Source organism: Echiichthys vipera, assembly GCF_963691815.1.
Source record: "Echiichthys vipera genome assembly, contig: SCAFFOLD_84, whole genome shotgun sequence".
Lineage (NCBI taxonomy): Eukaryota > Metazoa > Chordata > Actinopteri > Perciformes > Trachinidae > Echiichthys > Echiichthys vipera.
Window position 1 is genome coordinate 55,001 of NW_028154850.1, and position 16,773 is coordinate 71,773.

Genomic DNA, 16,773 nt, shown 5'->3' on the forward strand with positions numbered 1-16,773 from the left:
AGGTGAGAGAGAGACAGGTGAGAGACAGACAGGTGAGAGACAGACAGGATAGACAGACAGGTGAGAGGGAGACAGGTGAGAGAGAGACAGGTGAGAGACGGACAGGTGAGAGAGAGACAGGTGAGAGACAGACAGGCAGGTGAGAGACAGACAGGCAGGTGAGAGACAGACAGGTGAGAGACAGACAGGTGAGAGAGAGACAGGTGAGAGACGGACAGGTGAGAGACGGACAGGTGAGAGACGGACAGGTGAGAGACAGACAGGTGAGAGGCAGACAGGTGAGAGACAGACAGGTGAGAGACAGACAGTTGAGAGAGAGACAGGTGAGAGACGGACAGGTGAGAGACAGACAGGTGAGAGGCAGACAGGTGAGAGACAGACAGGTGAGAGGGGGACAGGTGAGAGACGGACAGGTGAGAGAGAGACAGGTGAGATGGAGACAGGTGAGAGACAGACAGGTGAGAGACAGACAGGTGAGAGGGAGACAGGTGAGAGACAGACAGGTGAGAGACGGACAGGTGAGAGAGAGACAGACAGGTGAGACACAGACAGGTGAGAGACAGACAGGTGAGAGACAGACAGGTGAGAGACAGACAGGTGAGAGGCAGACAGGTGAGAGAGAGACAGGTGAGAGACAGACAGGCAGGTGAGAGACAGACAGGCAGGTGAGAGACAGACAGGTGAGAGACAGACAGGTGAGAGAGAGACAGGTGAGAGACAGACAGACAGGTGAGAGACAGACAGGCAGGTGAGAGACAGACAGGTGAGAGACAGACAGGTGATAGACAGACAGGTGAGAGACAGACAGGTGAGAGACAGACAGGTGAGAGACAGACATATGAGAGACAGACAGGTGATAGACAGACAGGTGAGAGACAGACAGGTGAGAGACAGACAGGTGAGAGACGGACAGGTGAGAGAGAGACAGGTGAGAGACAGACAGGTGAGAGGCAGACAGGTGAGAGGCAGACAGGTGAGAGACAGACAGGTGAGAGAGAGACAGGTGAGAGACAGACAGGTGAGAGACAGACAGGCAGGTGAGAGACAGACAGGTGAGAGACAGACAGGTGAGAGAGAGACAGGTGAGAGACAGACAGGCAGGTGAGAGACAGACAGGTGAGAGACAGACAGGTGATAGACAGACAGGTGAGAGACAGACAGGTGAGAGACAGACAGGTAAGAGACAGACAGGTGAGAGGCAGACAGGTGAGAGACAGACAGACAGGTGAGAGACAGACAGGTGAGAGACAGACAGGTGAGAGACAGACAGGTGAGAGACAGACAGGCAGGTGAGAGAGAGACAGGTGAGAGACAGACGGGTGAGAGACAGACAGGTGAGAGACAGACAGGCAGGTGAGAGAGAGACAGGTGAGAGACAGACGGGTGAGAGACAGACAGGTGAGAGACAGACAGGTGAGAGACAGGTAGAGACACACTTTGTGCTAAGCTAGGCTAACAGTTTCTCTCATTTCCCAGTCTGTGTGCTAAGCTAGGCTAACAGTTTCTCTCTGTTCCCAGTGTGTGTGCTAAGCTAGGCTAACAGTTTCTCTCTGTTCCCAGTCTGTGTGCTAAGCTAGGCTAACAGTTTCCCTCTGTTCCCAGTCTGTGTGCTAAGCTAGGCTAACAGTTTCCCTCTGTTCCCAGTCTGTGTGCTAAGCTAGGCTAACAGTTTCCCTCTGTTCCCAGTCTTTGTGCTAAGCTAGGCTAACGGCTGGGCTCACCCCTGGAACAGGAAGAGGTTGAGGTAGTTGTAGCTCTTGGTCAGGAAGTTGCCCAGGACTCGTGTCGGGTACCCGGAGCGGATCTGATACGCCGACAGACCGAAGTACACGCACTTCACAAAGTACCAGAGCTGGGCCACAAGGTTCTGATTAAACCGCCTGAGAGAGAGACAGGTGGGAGAGAGAGACAGGTGAGAGAGAGAGAGACGGGTGAGAGAGAGAGAGACAGGTGAGAGAGAGAGACAGGTGAGAGAGAGAGACAGGTGGGAGAGAGAGACAGGTGAGAGAGAGACGGGTGAGAGAGAGACGGGTGAGAGAGAGACAGGTGAGAGAGAGACGGGTGAGAGAGAGAGACAGGTGAGAGAGAGAGAGAGACAGGTGAGAGAGAGACAGGTGAGAGAGAGAGACAGGTGAGAGAGAGAGACAGGTGGGAGAGAGAGACAGGTGAGAGAGAGACGGGTGAGAGAGAGACGGGTGAGAGAGAGACAGGTGAGAGAGAGAGACAGGTGAGAGAGAGAGAGAGACAGGTGAGAGAGAGACAGGTGAGAGAGAGAGACAGGTGAGAGAGAGAGACAGGTGGGAGAGAGAGACAGGTGAGAGAGAGACGGGTGAGAGAGAGACGGGTGAGAGAGAGACAGGTGAGAGAGAGAGACAGGTGAGAGAGAGAGACAGGTGAGAGAGAGAGACAGGTGAGAGAGAGAGAGAGACAGGTGAGAGAGAGACAGGTGAGAGAGAGAGACAGGTGAGAGAGAGAGACAGGTGGGAGAGAGAGACAGGTGAGAGAGAGACGGGTGAGAGAGAGACGGGTGAGAGAGAGACAGGTGAGAGAGAGAGACAGGTGAGAGAGAGAGACAGGTGAGAGAGAGAGACAGGTGAGAGAGAGAGAGACAGGTGAGAGAGAGAGAGACAGGTGAGAGAGAGAGAGACAGGGAGAGACAGACAGGTGAGAGAGAGAGAGACGGGTGGGAGAGAGACAGGTGAGAGAGAGAGACAGGTGAGAGAGAGAGACAGGTGGGAGAGAGAGAGACAGGTGGGAGAGAGAGACAGGTGAGAGAGAGAGACAGACAGGTGAGAGAGAGACAGGTGAGAGAGAGAGAGACAGGTGAGAGAGAGAGACAGGTGAGAGAGAGAGAGACGGGTGGGAGAGAGAGAGACGGGTGGGAGAGAGAGACAGGCAGGGGAGAGAGAGAGACAGGTGAGAGAGAGAGAGACAGGTGGGAGACAGACAGGTGAGAGAGAGAGAGACAGGTGAGAGAGAGAGAGACAGACAGGTGAGAGAGAGAGACGGGTGGGAGAGAGAGACAGGTGGGAGAGAGAGACGGGTGGGAGAGAGAGAGAGACGGGTGGGAGAGAGAGACAGGTGGGAGAGAGAGACGGGTGGGAGAGAGAGAGAGACGGGTGGGAGAGAGAGAGACAGGTGGGAGAGAGACAGGTGGGAGAGAGAGAGAGACAGGTGGGAGAGAGACGGGTGGGAGAGAGAGAGAGACAGGTGGGAGAGAGACAGGTGGGAGAGAGAGAGAGACAGGTGGGAGAGAGACAGGTGGGAGAGAGAGAGAGACAGGTGGGAGAGAGACAGGTGAGAGAGAGACAGTTATTGTTGGGGCTGATATTGAACATCATAAGTTGATGAGGCAGCGTTATTATGTCACAGAGAGGTCTCACCTCTCAGCCACCGTGGGCAGGATTATGTTAATGAGGTAAAGGGGCGTGGCCTCACCTCTCAGTCGCCGTGGGCAGCGTTATGTTAATGAGGTAAAGGGGCGTGGCCTCGCCTCTCAGTCACCGTGGGCAGAGTTATGTTAATGAGGTAGTGTTATGTTAATGAGGTAGTTTATTATGTTAATGAGGTTAATTATGTTAATGAGGTAGTTTATTATGTTAATGAGGTAAAGGGGGCGTGGCCTCACCTCTCAGTGACCGTGGGTAGTATTATGTTAATGAGGTAAGGGGGCGGGGCCTCACCTCTCGGTGACTGTGGGCAGCGTTATGTTAATGAGGTAGCGGGGGCGTGGCCTCACCTCTCAGTGACCGTGGGCAGAGTTATGTTAATGAGGTCGTATGTTAATGAGGTAAAGGGGCGTGGCCTCACCTCTCGGTGACGGTCGGCAGGATGAAGAACATCCAGAAGTGGATCCCAAAAACCAGAAACACCTGAAAAACCAACTTCCCCAAAACCGTCTTCCTCAAATACAAGGCCCTGTCTATCACCATGGTACCTGAGGGCAGACAGACAGGTGGCAGTGAGACAGGTACACACACAAGGCCCTGTCTATCACCATGGTACCTGAGGGCAGACAGACAGGTGGAGGTGAGACAGGTACACACACAAGGCCCTGTCTATCACCATGGTACCTGAGGGCAGACAGACAGGTGGCAGTGAGACAGGTACACACACAAGGCCCTGTCTATCACCATGGTACCTGAGGGCAGACAGACAGGTGGAGGTGAGACAGGTACACACACAAGGCCCTGTCTATCACCATGGTACCTGAGGGCAGACAGACAGGTGGAGGTGAGACAGGTACACACACAAGGCCCTGTCTATCACCATGGTACCTGAGGGCAGACAGACAGGTGGCAGTGAGACAGGTACACACACAAGGCCCTGTCTATCACCATGGTACCTGAGGGCAGACAGACAGGTGGCAGTGAGACAGGTACACACACAAGGCCCTGTCTATCACCATGGTACCTGAGGGCAGACAGACAGGTGGCAGTGAGACAGGTACACACACAAGGCCCTGTCTATCACCATGGTACCTGAGGGCAGACAGACAGGTGGAGGTGAGACAGGTACACACACAAGGCCCTGTCTATCACCATGGTACCTGAGGGCAGACAGACAGGTGGAGGTGAGACAGGTACACACACAAGGCCCTGTCTATCACCATGGTACCTGAGGGCAGACAGACAGGTGGCAGTGAGACAGGTACACACACAAGGCCCTGTCTATCACCATGGTACCTGAGGGCAGACAGACAGGTGGAGGTGAGACAGGTACACACACAAGGCCCTGTCTATCACCATGGTACCTGAGGGCAGACAGACAGGTGGCAGTGAGACAGGTACACACACAAGGCCCTGTCTATCACCATGGTACCTGAGGGCAGACAGACAGGTGGCAGTGAGACAGGTACACACACAAGGCCCTGTCTATCACCATGGTACCTGAGGGCAGACAGACAGGTGGCAGTGAGACAGGTACACACACAAGGCCCTGTCTATCACCATGGTACCTGAGGGCAGACAGACAGGTGGAGGTGAGACAGGTACACACACAAGGCCCTGTCTATCACCATGGTACCTGAGGGCAGACAGACAGGTGGAGGTGAGACAGGTACACACACAAGGCCCTGTCTATCACCATGGTACCTGAGGGCAGACAGACAGGTGGCAGTGAGACAGGTACACACACAAGGCCCTGTCTATCACCATGGTACCTGAGGGCAGACAGACAGGTGGCAGTGAGACAGGTACACACACAAGGCCCTGTCTATCACCATGGTACCTGAGGGCAGACAGACAGGTGGCAGTGAGACAGGTACACACACAAGGCCCTGTCTATCACCATGGTACCTGAGGGCAGACAGACAGGTGGCAGTGAGACAGGTACACATACAGACAGGTGGACAGACAGACAGGTGGACAGTGAGACATGTGAGCAGACAGACAGGTGGACAGACAGACAGGTGGACAGACAGACAGGTGAGCAGACAGACAGGTGAGCAGACAGACAGGTGAGCAGACAGACAGGTGGACAGAGAGACAGGTGAGCAGACAGACAGGTGAGCAGACAGACAGGTGAGCAGACAGACAGGTGGACAGACAGACAGGTGGACAGACAGACAGGTGAGCAGACAGACAGGTGAGCAGACAGACAGGTGAGCAGACAGACAGGTGGACAGAGAGACAGGTGAGCAGACAGACAGGTGAGCAGACAGACAGGTGAGCAGACAGACAGGTGGACAGACAGACAGGTGGACAGACAGACAGACAGGCAGACAGACAGGTGGACAGACAGACAGGTGGACAGACAGACAGGTGGACAGACAGACAGACAGGCAGACAGACAGGTGGACAGACAGACAGGTGAGCAGACAGACAGGTGGACGTACCAAACTGGATCAGCACCATGACCAGAAAAGCTTCAGGAACTTGATCTTCAGAGAGAGAGGAAGTGATGTCAGCGGCTGCAGAGTGTTTCTGAGGATGGAGAGAATAAAGAGAGAGAGAGGAAGTGATGTCAGCGGCTGCAGAGTGTTTCTGAGGATGGAGAGAATAAAGAGAGAGAGAGAGGAAGTGATGTCAGCGGCTGCAGAGTGTTTCTGAGGATGGAGAGAATAAAGAGAGAGAGAGAGGAAGTGATGTCAGCGGCTGCAGAGTGTTTCTGAGGATGGAGAGAATAAAGAGAGAGAGAGAGGAAGTGATGTCAGCGGCTGCAGAGTGTTTCTGAGGATGGAGAGAATAAAGAGAGAGAGAGAGAGGAAGTGATGTCAGCGGCTGCAGAGTGTTTCTGAGGATGGAGAGAATAAAGAGAGAGAGAGGAAGTGATGTCAGCGGCTGCAGAGTGTTTCTGAGGATGGAGAGAATAAAGAGAGAGAGAGGAAGTGATGTCAGCGGCTGCAGAGTGTTTCTGAGGATGGAGAGAATAAAGAGAGAGAGAGAGAGGAAGTGATGTCAGCGGCTGCAGAGTGTTTCTGAGGATGGAGAGAATAAAGAGAGAGAGAGGAAGTGATGTCAGCGGCTGCAGAGTGTTTCTGAGGATGGAGAGAATAAAGAGAGAGAGAGAGGAAGTGATGTCAGCGGCTGCAGAGTGTTTCTGAGGATGGAGAGAATAAAGAGAGAGAGAGAGGAAGTGATGTCAGCGGCTGCAGAGTGTTTCTGAGGATGGAGAGAATAAAGAGAGAGAGAGGAAGTGATGTCAGCGGCTGCAGAGTGTTTCTGAGGATGGAGAGAATAAAGAGAGAGAGAGAGGAAGTGATGTCAGCGGCTGCAGAGTGTTTCTGAGGATGGAGAGAATAAAGAGAGAGAGAGAGGAAGTGATGTCAGCGGCTGCAGAGTGTTTCTGAGGATGGAGAGAATAAAGAGAGAGAGAGAGGGTGAAAGGATGAAAGGATGATGAAAGGATGAAGGGATGATGAAAGGATGAAAGGATGATGAAAGGATGAAGGGATGAAAGGATGAAAGGATGATGAAAGGATGAAAGGATGATGAAAGGATGAAAGGATGAAAGGATGAAGGGATGATGGAGGGATGAAAGGATGAAGGGATGAAGGGATGAAGGGATGATGAAAGGATGAAGGGATGAAGGGATGAAGGGCGTTTACTCCGAAGGCCCAGAAGCCGAACACGATGACGATGAAAGGATGAAAGGATGATGAAAGGATGAAAGGATGAAAGGATGAAAGGATGAAGGGATGAGGGGCGTTTACTCCGAAGGCCCAGAAGCCGAACACGATGACGATGAAGTCGACGGTGTCGGCGAGGAACATGAGCACGTAGACGTCGGTGACGGCGCTGTACTCTGGTTGGACGAGAGCCCGGAAGAAGAGGAGGACGGGGCGGGACAGAGACAGGGACCTGGGGGGGGGGGGGGGGAGAGGGGGGAGAGAGAGGGGGGGGGGGAGGGGGGAGAGAAAGGGGGAGGGAGAGAGGGGGGGGAGAGAGGGACGGGGGGAGAGAGAGAGGGGGGGAGAGAGGGGGAGGGAGAGGGGGGGGGGAGAGGAGAGGGGGGAGGAGAGAGGGGGGGAGAGAGGGAGGGGGGAGAGAGAGGGGGAGGAGAGAGGGGGAGGGAGAGAGGGGGAGGGGGGGAGAGGGGGAGGGGGGGAGGGAGAGGGTCATCCAATTTTATTGATGTCAGCACAAAACAGTTTCAAACCACGGTTAGCTCGAGTGTGGGTTAGCTTGAGTGTGGGTTAGCTTGAGTGTGGGTTAGCTTGAGTGTGGGTTAGCTTTAGTGTCGGTTAGCTCGAGTGTGGGTTAGCTTTATTGTCGGTTAGCTCGAGTGTGGGTTAGCTTTATTGTCGGTTAGCTCGAGTGTGGGTTAGCTTTATTGTCGGTTAGCTCGAGTGTGGGTTAGCTTTATTGTCGGTTAGCTCGAGTGTGGGTTAGCTTTATTGTCGGTTAGCTCGAGTGTGGGTTAGCTTTATTGTCGGTTAGCTCGAGTGTCGGTTAGCTTTAGTGTCGGTTAGCTCGAGTGTGGGTTAGCTTTAGTGTCGGTTAGCTCGAGTGTGGGTTAGCTTTATTGTCGGTTAGCTCGAGTGTGGGTTAGCTTTATTGTCGGTTAGCTCGAGTGTCGGTTAGCTTTATTGTCGGTTAGCTCGAGTGTGGGTTAGCTTTATTGTCGGTTAGCTCGAGTGTGGGTTAGCTTTAGTGTCGGTTAGCTCGAGTGTGGGTTAGCTTTATTGTCGGTTAGCTCGAGTGTGGGTTAGCTTTATTGTCGGTTAGCTCGAGTGTGGGTTAGCTTTATTGTCGGTTAGCTCGAGTGTCGGTTAGCTTTAGTGTCGGTTAGCTCGAGTGTCGGTTAGCTCGAGTGCCGGTTAGCTCGAGTGTGGGTTAGCTCGAGTGTCGGTTAGCTTGAGTGTCGGTTAGCTCGAGTGTGGGTTAGCTTTATTGTCGGTTAGCTCGAGTGTGGGTTAGCTTTAGTGTCGGTTAGCTCGAGTGCCGGTTAGCTCGAGTGTCGGTTAGCTCGAGTGTCGGTTAGCTCGAGTGTGGGTTAGCTCGAGTGTCGGTTAGCTTGAGTGTCGGTTAGCTTGAGTGTGGGTTAGCTTGAGTGTTAGCGCACCTGCTAACGGAGAACTTCTTGGCTCTGATGGAAAGTTCTCTGAGTTTCTCGAGCAGCAGATGGAACCTGCCGGGCTGCTGAGCGCCGGAGCCCTCACTGCCTGGAGACGCACGACCACGACGACCAGGTAAACAACAACAACAACAACCAGGTAAACAACAACAACAACAACAACAACCAGGTAAACAACAACAACAACAACAACCAGGTAAACAACAACAACAACAACAACAACAACCAGGTAAACAACAACAACAACAACAACAACAACAAGGTAAACAACAACAACAACAACCAGGTAAACAACAACAACAACAAGGTAAACAACAACAACACAACGACAACAACAACAAGGTAAACAACAACAACAACAACAACAACAAGGTAAACCACAACAACAACAACAACACACGACAACAACCAGGTAAACAACAACAACAACAACCAGGTAAACAACAACACAACAACAACAACATCATGGTAAACATAAACACTAACCTGGCGTCTCACCTGCAGGAGAGCGCGGCTGGGTGCAGCTGGAGCGCGTGCGTCTCCTGCCTCGCCACCGCAGCGTGTCGGGGGGGGCGGACCCGTCCATGGAGGTCGCTCTGTGGGCGGAGTCGGCCTGGTTGCTATGGTGACAGGGAGAATCTGTCTCCTTGGTAACGGTCTGGTCCCAAAGTCCATGGCACTGCGGAGAAGGTAGAGGGAGGACCCTTCAGAGGTCTGACCCTGAGGCGGGCTCAGCAGGACCCTTCAGAGGTCTGACCCTGAGGCGGGCTCAGCAGGACCCTTCAGGGGTCTGACCCTGAGGCGGGCTCAGCAGGACCCTGAGGAGGTCTGACCCTGAGGCGGGCTCAGCAGGACCCTTCAGAGGTCTGACCCTGAGGCGGGCTCAGCAGGACCCTTCAGAGGTCCGACCCTGAGGCGGGCTCAGCAGGACCCTTCAGAGGTCTGACCCTGAGGCGGGCTCAGCAGGACCCTTCAGAGGTCTGACCCTGAGGCGGCTCAGCAGGACCCTTCAGAGGTCTGACCCTGAGGCGGGCTCAGCAGGACCCTTCAGAGGTCTGACCCTGAGGAGGTCTGACCCTGAGGCGGGCTCAGCAGGACCCTGAGGAGGTCTGACCCTGAGGCGGGCTCAGCAGGACCCTGAGGAGGTCTGACCCTGAGGCGGGCTCAGCAGGACCCTTCAGAGGTCTGACCTTGAGGCGGGCTCAGCAGGACCCTTCAGAGGTCTGACCCTGAGGCGGGCTCAGCAGGACCCTGAGGAGGTCTGACCCTGAGGCGGGCTCAGCAGGACCCTGAGGCGGTCTTACCTTGAGGGTGGCGCGGTGGTAGAAGAGCGCGAGCAGCTGCAGCAGGTCGTACAGCACGTAGCCCTCCTTCTTCTCCACCCCCAGGATGTTGGGGGGGTGGAAGGGCTTGGAGCGGTCCACCTCCAGCTTCTGGTTGAAGGGGAAGAAGCCGAACTGGAAGAAGTACTTGATGACGATGGTGACCTGAGGACGCAGACGCAGACTGGTGTAAGCGCCTCGGACCCGGGGGCTGAGGTGTACTGGAGCGGGGCGCACCTCCGTGTAGATGATGGCCGTCATCCAGAAGGTCTTACTGGGCCGGGGCACGGACAGCGTCGCCCACAGGAACACCAGCACGGGCAGCACCAGCGTCAGGCAGCTGGCCGACACCAGGTGGTTCCACACGATCACCAGGTAACACACCGTCTCCGACCTGAGGAGCACAGGTGTGTGTGAGGGTTACCTGTGCTGTTACCTGTGGTGTTACCTGTGCTGTTACCTGTGAGTGTTACCTGTGCTGTTACCTGTGAGTGTTACCTGTGGTGTTACCTGTGGTGTTACCTGTGGTGTTACCTGTGCTGTCACCTGTGACTGTTACCTGTGAGTGTTACCTGTGACTGTTACCTGTGCTGTTACCTGTGCTGTTACCTGTAGTGTTACCTGTGGTGTTACCTGTGAGTGTTAGCTGTGCTGTTAGCTGTGCTGTTACCTGTAGTGTTACCTGTGGTGTTACCTGTGAGTGTTAGCTGTGCTGTTAGCTGTGCTGTTACCTGTAGTGTTACCTGTGGTGTTACCTGTGACTGTTACCTGTGCTGTTACCTGTGCTGTTACCTGTGCTGTTACCTGTGCTGTTACCTCTGCTGTTACCTGTGCTGTTACCTGTGGTCAGTGTTTACCTGTGCTGTTACCTGTGCTGTTACCTGTGCTGTTACCTCTGCTGTTACCTGTGCTGTTACCTGTGGTCAGTGTTTACCTCTGCTGTTACCTGTGCTGTTACCTGTGCTGTTACCTGTGCTGTTACCTGTGGTCAGTGTTTACCTCTGCTGTTACCTGTGCTGTTACCTGTGCTGTTACCTGTGCTGTTACCTGTGGTCAGTGTTTACCTGTGCTGTCACCTGTGCTGTTACCTGTGCTGTTAGCTGTGCTGTTACCTGTGCTGTTAGCTGTGCTGTTACCTGTGGTGTTAGCTGTGCTGTTACCTGTGCTGTTACCTGTGCTGTTACCTGTGCTGTTACCTGTGCTGTTACCTGTGGTGTTAGCTGTGACTGTTACCTGTGACTGTTACCTGTGCTGTTACCTGTGCTGTTACCTGTGCTGTTACCTGTGGTGTTAGCTGTGACTGTTACCTGTGCTGTTACCTGTGGTGTTACCTGTGGTGTTACCTGTGCTGTCACCTGTGCTGTTACCTGTGCTGTTACCTGTGCTGTTACCTGTGCTGTTACCTGTGCTGTTACCTATGGTGAGTGTTACCTGTGCTGTTACCTGTGCTGTTACCTGTGCTGTTACCTGTGGTGTTACCTGTGGTGAGTGTTACCTGTGGTGTTACCTGTGGTGTTACCTGTGCTGTTACCTGTGAGTGTTACCTGTGCTGTTACCTGTGCTGTTACCTGTGCTGTTACCTGTGCTGTTACCTGTGAGTGTTACCTGTGAACCTGTGCTGTTACCTGTGGTGTTACCTGTAGCGAGTGTTTACCTGTGGTGTTACCTGTGATGTTACCTGTGCTGTTACCTGTGACTGTTACCTGTGGTGTAGCGAGTGTTTACCTGGCGGCCAGGATGTTGTAGAGGGCGTAGCACAGCTGCAGCAGCTGGTGTTGGTTGCTATAGAAACGGTCGGATGCCTCCAGCTCCTCGTCGTAGAAAGTCCTGAAACATAAAGATCGTAAAAAGTTGCTGTCGATCACTTTTGACTCAGCGAGTAACGCAGCAGGTGTCTTTTCCAGCCCCGCCCACTTTCGCTTAGAGGACTAGTTAGCTGGTTAGCTAGTTAGCTAGCTTGCTAACTGCACCGTGCTTCACTCCTCTGGTAACAGTGATGTGCTTTCTTATGCTAGCTTGAGACGATTAGCTTGCTAATGTAACCGTGTTGTTTATCTAATCATGCTGGTTAGCATTAGCACCAATGTAGAGGCGTTAGCACCAATGTAGCGACATTAGCACCAATGTAGCGGCGTTAGCATCAATGTAGCGGCGTTAGCACCAATGTAGTGGCGTTAGCACCAATGTAGCGACGTCAGCACCAATGTAGCGGCGTTAGCATCAATGTAGCGGCGTTACCATCAATGTAGCGGCGTTAGCATCAATGTAGCGGCGTGCTCCGCTCAGATTTCCTCTCAAAGTTCAAATCAGTTGAACTTTGACCTTTCAAAAGCTCGACCAATGAGAGCGAAGCTTTGAGTGTGACGTCTACGTTTCCTAGGCGACCACAGAGCGACGTCACGGCGGTTAGAAAGACGGAGGAAGAACTTTTAACGTTCCGTTAAAGTCGCGTCGCTCACCTGTTCCTCAGCAGCTCGCTGGCCGTCAGCTCCTGAGCGTGAGACGCCAGCGGACAGGAAGTGGAGGCGGAGTCGGACAGGAAGTCGTTCCTCTCCCCCGGAGTCTGATCCAGCAGCAGCCGCCTCCCTGGTCCCTCCCCCGCCTCCCCTCCGGCTGCAGGTCCAGGCCCAGAGCGAGGCTGTAGGAGGGAGGGAGGAGGAGGGAGGCGGGCGAGGAGGCGCCGGTCAGAGGCGTCCTGCCTCAACAGGAAGTTGCCGGTTCGATTCCTCAGAGCTGTTTCAGACGGACACAATAATTAAATCACAGACGAGGAGAAAAAATCTGCTGCAGCTTCACGAGGACCGACCTGAGAGTCCGACTCATCCGGTCCTCCTCCTCCTCCGAGGACCAGGACCAGGACTGGACTCGGTCCATCCGGGACAGTTTGGGGCGCCGGCTCTGGCCGGTTTTAGTCACCAGGCATCCTGGGCACTGTTCACCCCTAACCGGGTCACCTTCTGGACCACCTGGTTCTGGTTCTGGTTCACCTGGATACTCTCCTCCCGGTCCTGGTTCTGGTCCATGTGGATCCTCTCCTCCTGGTCCTGGTTCTGGTCCATGTGGATCCTCTCCTCTTGGTCCTGGTTCTGGTCCATGTGGATCCTCTCCTCCTGGTCCTGCTGAGCTCTGCCCCTCGGCTCATGGGAGTCGTAGTCCAGGCCGGACTCTCTGGAGGTCCTCAGCATCTGTTCCTGGTAGTAGACCTGGATCGCCTCCCTGGTGGGAACGTGACCCTGAAGGAACAAAGCACACATGAACACGTGACCCCTCCATCTTTGTAGTCCTGGTCTGTGGTCCTCCATCTTTGTAGTTCTTCCTCTGTCTGTTGTCCTGGTCTGTGGTCCTGGTCTGTAGTCCTGGTCTGTAGTCCTCCATCTTTGTAGTCCTGGTCTGTAGTCCTGGTCTGTAGTGCTGGTCTGTAGTCCTGGTCTATAGTCCTGGTCTGTGGTCCTGGTCTGTGGTCCTGGTCTGTAGTCCTGGTCTGTAGTCCTCCATCTTTGTAGTCCTGGTCTGTGGTCCTGGTCTGTAGTCCTGGTCTGTAGTCCTGGTCTGTGTCCTGGTCTGTAGTCCTCCATCTTTGTAGTCCTGGTCTGTAGTCCTGGTCTGTAGTGCTGGTCTGTAGTCCTCCATCTTTGTAGTCTGGTCTGTGGTCCTGGTCTGTGGTCCTGGTCTGTAGTCCTGGTCTGTAGTCCTGGTCTGTGGTCCTGGTCTGTAGTCCTGGTCTGTGGTCCTGGTCTGTAGTGCTGGTCTGTAGTGCTGGTCTGTGGTCCTGGTCTGTAGTGCTGGTCTGTAGTCCTCCATCTTTGTAGTCCTGGTCTGTGGTCCTGGTCTGTAGTCCTGGTCTGTAGTGCTGGTCTGTAGTCCTGGTCTGTAGTGCTGGTCTGTAGTCCTGGTCTGTAGTGCTGGTCTGTGGTCCTGGTCTGTAGTCCTGGTCTGTAGTCCTGGTCTGTAGTGCTGGTCTGTAGTGCTGGTCTGTGGTCCTGGTCTGTAGTCCTGGTCTGTGGTCCTGGTCTGTAGGTCCTCCATCTTTGTAGTCCTGGTCTGTAGTCCTGGTCTGTAGTCCTGGTCTGTAGTCCTCCATCTTTGTAGTCCTGTCTGTAGTCCTGGTCTGTAGTGCTGGTCTGTAGTCCTGGTCTGTGGTCCTGGTCTGTAGTCCTGGTCTGTAGTCCTGGTCTGTGGTCCTGGTCTGTAGTCCTGGTCTGTGGTCCTGGTCTGTAGTGCTGGTCTGTAGTCCTGGTCTGTGGTCCTGGTCTGTAGTGCTGGTCTGTAGTCCTGGTCTGTAGTGCTGGTCTGTAGTGCTGGTCTGTGGTCCTGGTCTGTAGTCCTGGTCTGTGGTCCTGGTCTGTAGTCCTCCATCTTGTAGTCCTGGTCTGTAGTCCTGGTCTGTAGTCCTGGTCTGTAGTCCTCCATCTTTGTAGTCCTGGTCTGTAGTCCTGGTCTGTGGTCCTGGTCTGTGGTCCTGGTCTGTAGTCCTCCATCTTTGTAGTCCTGGTCTGTAGTCCTGGTCTGTAGTCCTGGTCTGTAGTCCTCCATCTTTGTAGTCCTGGTCTGTAGTCCTGGTCTGTAGTCCTGGTCTGTGGTCCTGGTCTGTAGTCCTGGTCTGTAGTCCTGGTCTGTAGTACTGGTCTGTAGTCCTGGTCTGTAGTCCTGGTCTGTAGTCCTGGTCTGTAGTCCTCCATCTTTGTAGTCTGTAGTCTGGTCTGTGGTCTGGTCTGTAGTCCTGGTCTGTAGTCCTGGTCTGTAGTGCTGGTCTGTAGTCTGTTGTGTGGGTCTGTAGTGCTGGTCTGTGGTCCTGGTCTGTAGTCCGTCTGGTCTTGGTCCTGGTTGTAGTCCTCCATCTTTGTAGTCCTGGTCTGTAGTCCTGGTCTGTAGTCCTGGTCTGTAGTCCTCCATCTTTGTAGTCCTGGTCTAGTCTGGTCTGCTCTCTGAGTCTGGTCCTCTTCTTGTTAGTCTGGTCTGTGGTCCTGGTCTGTAGTCCTGGTCTGTAGTCCTGGTCTGTAGTCCTGGTCTGTAGTCCTGGTCTGTAGTCCTGGTCTGTAGTCTGGTCTGTAGTCCTGGTCTGTAGTCCTGGTCTGTAGTCCTGGTCTGTAGTCCTGGTCTGTAGTCCTGGTCTGTTCCTGTAGTCCTGGTCTGTAGTCCTGGTCTGTAGTCCTGGTCTGTGGTCCTGGTCTGTAGTCCTGGTCTGTGTCTGGTCTGTGTCCTGGTCTGTGGTCCTGGTCTGTAGTCTGGTCTGTAGTCCTGGTCTGTGGTCCTGGTCTGTAGTCCTGGTCTGTAGTCCTGGTCTGTGGTCCTGGTCTGTAGTCCTGGTCTGTAGTCCTGGTCTGTAGTCTGTCGAGTCCTGGTCTGTAGTCCTGGTCTGTGGTCCTGGTCTGTAGTCTGGTCTGGTCCTGTCTGTAGTCCTGGTCTGTGTCCTGGTCTGTAGTCCTGTCTGTGTCCTGGTCTGTAGTCCTGGTCTGTAGTCCTGGTCTGTAGGTCCTGGTCTGTAGTCCTGGTCTGTTGTCCTGGTCTGTAGTCCTGGTCTGTAGTCCTGGTCTGTGGTCCTGGTCTGTAGTGCCTGGTCTGTAGTCCTGGTCTGTAGTCCTGTCTGTAGTGCCTGGTCTGTAGTCCTGGTCTGTAGTGCCTGGTCTGTAGTGCTGGTCTGTGTGCTCTGGTCTGTAGTCCTGGTCTGTAGTCCTGGTCTGTGGTCCTGGTCTGTAGTCCTCCATCTTTGTAGTCCTGGTCTGTAGTCCTGGTCTGTAGTCCTGGTCTGTAGTCCTGTCTGTAGTCCTGGTCTGTAGTGCTGGTCTGTAGTCCTGGTCTGTAGTCCTGGTCTGTAGTCCTGGTCTGTAGTCCTGGTCTGTAGTGCTGGTCTGTAGTGCTGGTCTGTAGTCCTGGTCTGTAGTCCTGGTCTGTGGTCCTGGTCTGTAGTCCCTGGTCTGTGGTCCTGGTCTGTAGTCCTGGTCTGTAGTCCTGGTCTGTAGTCCTGGTCTGTAGTGCTGGTCTGTAGTCCTGGTCTGTAGTCCTGGTCTGTAGTCCTGGTCTGTAGTCCTGGTCTGTAGTCCGGCGCCGTACCTGCTTGGCCTGCTGCGTCAGCATGCAGCGCTCGATGCGGAGCACGGTGGAGATGTCGACGTGCTCCTGACACAGACCGTTGAGCCAGGCAGTCAGAGAGTCCAGCAGGGCCGACAGCAGGACCCAGCAGAACCGCAGCGTGTTGGAGAAGCGACGCAGCGCCGTGTCTGAACACGCCACACGGACGACAAGGTCACGTGACCCGTGCAGAGCCGGGCTTCTGTACATCCTGTTGATCTAACACCCTTTCAGAATAAGACTTCCTGTCCGTGTGTTCAGTGATGACCTGACACCCTTTCAGAATAAGACTTCCTGTCCGTGTGTTCAGTGGTGACCTGACACCCTTTCAGAATAAGACTTCCTGTCCGTGTGTTCAGTGGTGACCTGACACCCTTTCAGAATAAGACTTCCTGTCCTCGTGTTCAGTGGTGACACCCTTTCAGAATAAGACTTCTGTCCGTGTGTTCAGTCGTGAAGTGACACCCTTTCAGAATAAGACTTCCTGTCCTCGTGTTCAGTGGTGACCTGACACCCTTTCAGAATAAGACTTCCTGTCCGTGTGTTCAGTCGTGAAGTGACACCCTTTCAGAATAAGACTTCCTGTCCTCGTGTTCAGTGGTGACCTGACACCCTTTCAGAATAAGACTTCCTGTCCGTGTGTTCGGACCCTGGTTCTGTTTGGACCCAGAACTCTTATTTTGAAAGGGTGTCAGGTCTGAACAGACCTCCTACCTGGTTCCTCCTCCTCCTCTTGTCCTCGTCCTCCTCCGTCTCCTCCGTCACTTCCATGACTCCGGCTGCAGGAGACGCAGAGAAGTTACAGCCACACGCAGACGACTCACCACTCTACACCTCCTCCTCCTCTCCTCCTCCTCCTCCTCTT

The 16,773-nt window shown here is 54.1% G+C and overlaps 1 protein-coding gene across 1 annotated transcript in view; it reads right to left on the bottom strand.

Moving 5' to 3' along the window:
• The window catches only part of LOC310966301 (piezo-type mechanosensitive ion channel component 2-like), a gene marked incomplete at its 5' end in the record, with an annotated part of 23,867 nt that extends 7,180 nt beyond the window's left edge, over positions 1–16,687 (bottom strand). The window contains 15 exon segments of the mRNA XM_083940881.1: positions 1,722–1,880; positions 3,811–3,937; positions 5,837–5,924; positions 7,154–7,301; positions 8,506–8,605; positions 9,016–9,196; positions 9,822–10,004; positions 10,077–10,233; positions 11,565–11,666; positions 12,299–12,437; positions 12,440–12,534; positions 12,604–12,737; positions 12,794–13,072; positions 15,891–16,057; positions 16,616–16,687. Of these exon segments, the coding sequence (XP_083797007.1) occupies positions 1,722–1,880; positions 3,811–3,937; positions 5,837–5,924; positions 7,154–7,301; positions 8,506–8,605; positions 9,016–9,196; positions 9,822–10,004; positions 10,077–10,233; positions 11,565–11,666; positions 12,299–12,437; positions 12,440–12,534; positions 12,604–12,737; positions 12,794–13,072; positions 15,891–16,057; positions 16,616–16,687 (2,131 nt within the window).
• Between the last annotated feature and the right edge of the window lie 86 nt (positions 16,688–16,773).